Source organism: Opisthorchis viverrini (genome assembly GCF_000715545.1).
Source record: "Opisthorchis viverrini unplaced genomic scaffold opera_v5_297, whole genome shotgun sequence".
NCBI classification, from domain to species: Eukaryota; Metazoa; Platyhelminthes; class Trematoda; order Opisthorchiida; family Opisthorchiidae; genus Opisthorchis; species Opisthorchis viverrini.
The window spans coordinates 628,970-632,722 of NW_008751954.1; the positions used below are offsets into that span (position 1 = coordinate 628,970).

Consider the following 3,753-nt stretch of genomic DNA (forward strand, 5'->3'; position numbering starts at 1 on the left):
CTGGTGAAAATGGTAAACGCTCTATGTTTATTGCGCAATGAACCCCAGCCTCGACTCATTGCAGGATACCTTTTTATGGAGAACTGACTACTGTCATGTGGACTACGCAGATCTGGAATGCACTTAAAATAGGAGGGGGTTTCAGTGTAATACTCAGCTGTCCCAGTTCATCAGAAACGGGCCCCGGTGGTGTGTTCAGTCTGAACACAAAGCACATTGATAGCGGTGAATGTCTTAGAATTTGTTGCTTCTTAGCAACACTTGATTGGGTTCCGATGCGGTGGGTGCCATTGTGCTGCCTGGTATTCTTTCCACTGCTGAGCAGTCTTGGGATCAAATTAAACACGTTGCCGATGGTGCGGTTCGCTTCCTGATTGCCGAACGTTTCGAAGTACACATGTTGATTCAGGCCATACTGTTGTTAACCGTAGGTTCATTCGGGCACCTTAAATAAACTTGAATAGCTCGGATCAGCGCGTCTCCCATGACGGTGTGGTGCATCTCGGTTACCTCTCTTGTAATACGTAACTGCTGGAAGGTTTCCATCAGAATTCGGTCAACATTTTTAGACCGTCGGATCAGGTATAGTAGTGTGGCTCTCACGTTACGGATGAGTCAGTCCTCCCATCCAAATGGAACTGAAGCACCATAAATGCAACCGAACAAAAGTCGGATTCGTTTATTGAAAGATGATGCAAACTGTACACACACGCCTCCCCAAGCACCTAGACTCGGAGGATAACGAAAGGATCATAATGCATAATTCAACATCACATCCTGTTTGGCCAATTCCAACAACATGGGGTCGTCGAAGAATTTGTTGATGCTGACGTCCTCATTCAAACCCTGTAGAGCGAATACGAAGGAAATGTTTAGTTGTATGCAGATAGTGAGGTCCTCTGTTCTGTGGGACAATACCACAGCTGGTACTCTGGTAATTATTGGAGAACAGCGACACACAGGTGACTGGAATATCGCAAGGGACATTGGAATTGGATTTTAATAAAACTACCAGAAACGAGGTAAATAATTGTACTACTACATACTTCTGAGACTTTGGAAAACCTTACATAATAGAGAGTCCGCAACGAAAAGGACTGCTTTGGAGACCAAGCACCGCCACACATTCAGACGCATTAGTAAAGCTAACAACAGCGTTACGACAGTTGTAAGGCGTATACCCCCTATGGTTGGAACAATCGAGGTGACATGTAAAACTACCAGAAACGAGGTAAATAATTGTACTACTACATACTTCTGAGACTTTGGGAAACCTTACATAATAGAGAGTCCGCAACGAAAAGGACTGCTTTGGAGACCAAGCACCGCCACACATTCAGACGCATTAGTAAAGCTAACAACAGCGTTACGACAGTTGTAAGGCGTATACCCCCTATGGTTGAAACAATCGGTTCAGGTGACATGCACGCACGAACAAACTAATCAGAGCGAAGAACGACGGTTTCTCCCTATGCTGTAACAACGACTGAAGAGCTCATTTGGCCCAGTAGACGGACGGCGTTTCAAAGTAGAAAGACACTTCATTAGTTCGTCAACTGATGGCAGACCTGGACTTACAGACAGCGCTCAAAATTAAGGGGACTGGCACAGAGGTAGAGGACCAACTAGCTGTTGGTAATATTCCGACCATCGATCTAGACACTTCACTATATATTAGGTTCTCACCATTACTTGTAACTAATTCACGGAAAGTACTTTAGGACCCGTTTTGCAGCTTCCGAGCATTTTCAGCCGCACCGGCCTGTTTCAAAATTTGCATTTTCTGTAATGTACTACTCTTTGCTGAAATGAAAATCCGTCGACAGCCCACAGCCGGTTTCGCCTTTTTTGGGGCTCATCAGGTAGGCGCAGTCCCCGGGTTTCCGTCAACATTATGTTCTACTTGAGACCAAATTGCACGGAATTAGCGAATATACACTCGTTTTCAAACTAATTTCGTTTTTCGAGAGACTCACCTGGAACTCAGCTGAATCTCTCGTTTGTGATGTTTTCAGGCAGTTTCTGGTTCGGCCATGCTTCACTGTTTGCATAGGTTACGTTGGGGCTGTGGTCTAATCGATCGATAGTACTCCGACCCCGAGAGGATAGAGGACCCTGCATCAAGGAGTGATAATAACCGTTCTGAAACCCAGTGACTTCCGCGCGCGTGCTCCGAAAAGCCACAGAGTTCACGGTGTCACGTATAGCCGTGGTTATCTCATTTCAATTGCGGTCAATATCCTCTGATGAGGTAACTAGTCCTGCATTGCATTGTAGGCCTTGGTATGTTCCCCGAACCGGTGACTCACAAAGTCTTTCTGTTGATAAATGAGGGGTATGTTTCTAGGGTCTACCGCGGAAATCTAACGAAAAGCTGTAGCGAACAACAGTATGGCCTGAATCAACATGTGTACTTCGAAACGTTCGGCAATCAGGAAGCGAACCGCACCATCGGCAACGTGTTTAATTTGATCCCAAGACTGCTCAGCAGTGGAAAGAATACCAGGCAGCACAATGGCACCCACCGCATCTGAACCCAATCAAGTGTTGCTAAGAAGCAACAAATTCTAAGACATTCACCGCTATCAATGTGCTTTGTGTTCAGACTGAACACACCACCGGGGCCCGTTTCTGATGAACTGGGACAGCTGAGTATTACACTGAAACCCCCTCCTATTTTAAATGCATTCCAGATCTGCGTAGTCCACATGACAGTAGTCAGTTCTCCATAAAAAGGTATCCTGCAATGAGTCGAGGCTGGGGTTCATTGCGCAATAAACATAGAGCGTTTACCATTTTCACCAGTGTAAGTTTTTGTCAAAGTAGGAACTCGTACAACGGAGACTTGGTTGTTTACAGGTACCCAGTAGAACAACGAGACCTTTTCACCTACACCAAAAACGGTGCAACCCACTACAGCAGTTGGAAGATCACTCGAAGTTCGGCGTCCAGGGAGAGAGGGCCCCGTATGGTCAACATATTTACTTGGATCGTGCACTCGAGTTTCAGAGAGGCAACAGAAACCAGTCGACAGAGTACCTAGAGTAGACACGAGGCTGATTTACCTGAGAGCCCTAAAGCAGATCGTCCAATAGGATTTCAATAAAAACAAAACAAGCCTGAATAGCGGGTTCGGAGCTGCAGATGTACACGCGTCAACTTCACATTTAAACTATTGGAGAAAAGCATCAATCAAGCACAAGTACCTTGCGTCTCCTAGTTTTGATCATGAATTCGCGGGCAAGATGGGTGGCCGGTTGAGGCACCAACGGCTGAATTTGGATGGAACGATCCAGAGGGTCTCCGGGAACCATTTGCCAATGATTGAAGACAAGTAAGCAAAATGCCTGCCCTTGTGAATGCGTACGCAGATCGGTCTCGAAACCAAACGAGTCCATCACTGGCAAGAACGCACGGATCACGTACAGAGGAGAGCCAGAGATAGGGGCATCATGGGTCACATGACCACTGAAAAGGATAAGAAATATACGGTAGTGTGATTCGATATATAGTGGAAAAACTTGAGTAGCATACCGTTGGACACAGCACGAACTGAATAAATATGAGTATGCTGTGGAATAAGGTTGGAAAGAACCAGGATCCTTCGGTACATTGTTGTACAAATACCGTTGTGCTTGAAATAGCTTGAATGACAAGAGAGCTACGAAAAACACATTGTTTTAGAAAACAGAAAATGGAGGCTTTCGTCTTAGAAGGGTGCTCAGTCAACCAGAAAATTGAACAACACCCATT

General features: G+C 45.6%; 1 protein-coding gene across 1 annotated transcript; it reads right to left on the reverse strand.

Annotated features, from left to right (window-relative positions):
* Positions 1 to 663: 663 nt before the first annotated feature.
* T265_09690 (hypothetical protein) lies at positions 664 to 3,467 on the reverse strand (the record flags this gene model as incomplete). Its single annotated transcript, XM_009175845.1, has 2 exons — positions 664 to 846; positions 3,207 to 3,467. The coding sequence occupies 2 exons, from the start codon at positions 3,396 to 3,398 to the stop codon at positions 751 to 753; spliced, it is 288 nt and encodes a 95-aa protein (XP_009174109.1).
* Positions 3,468 to 3,753: the final 286 nt, after the last annotated feature.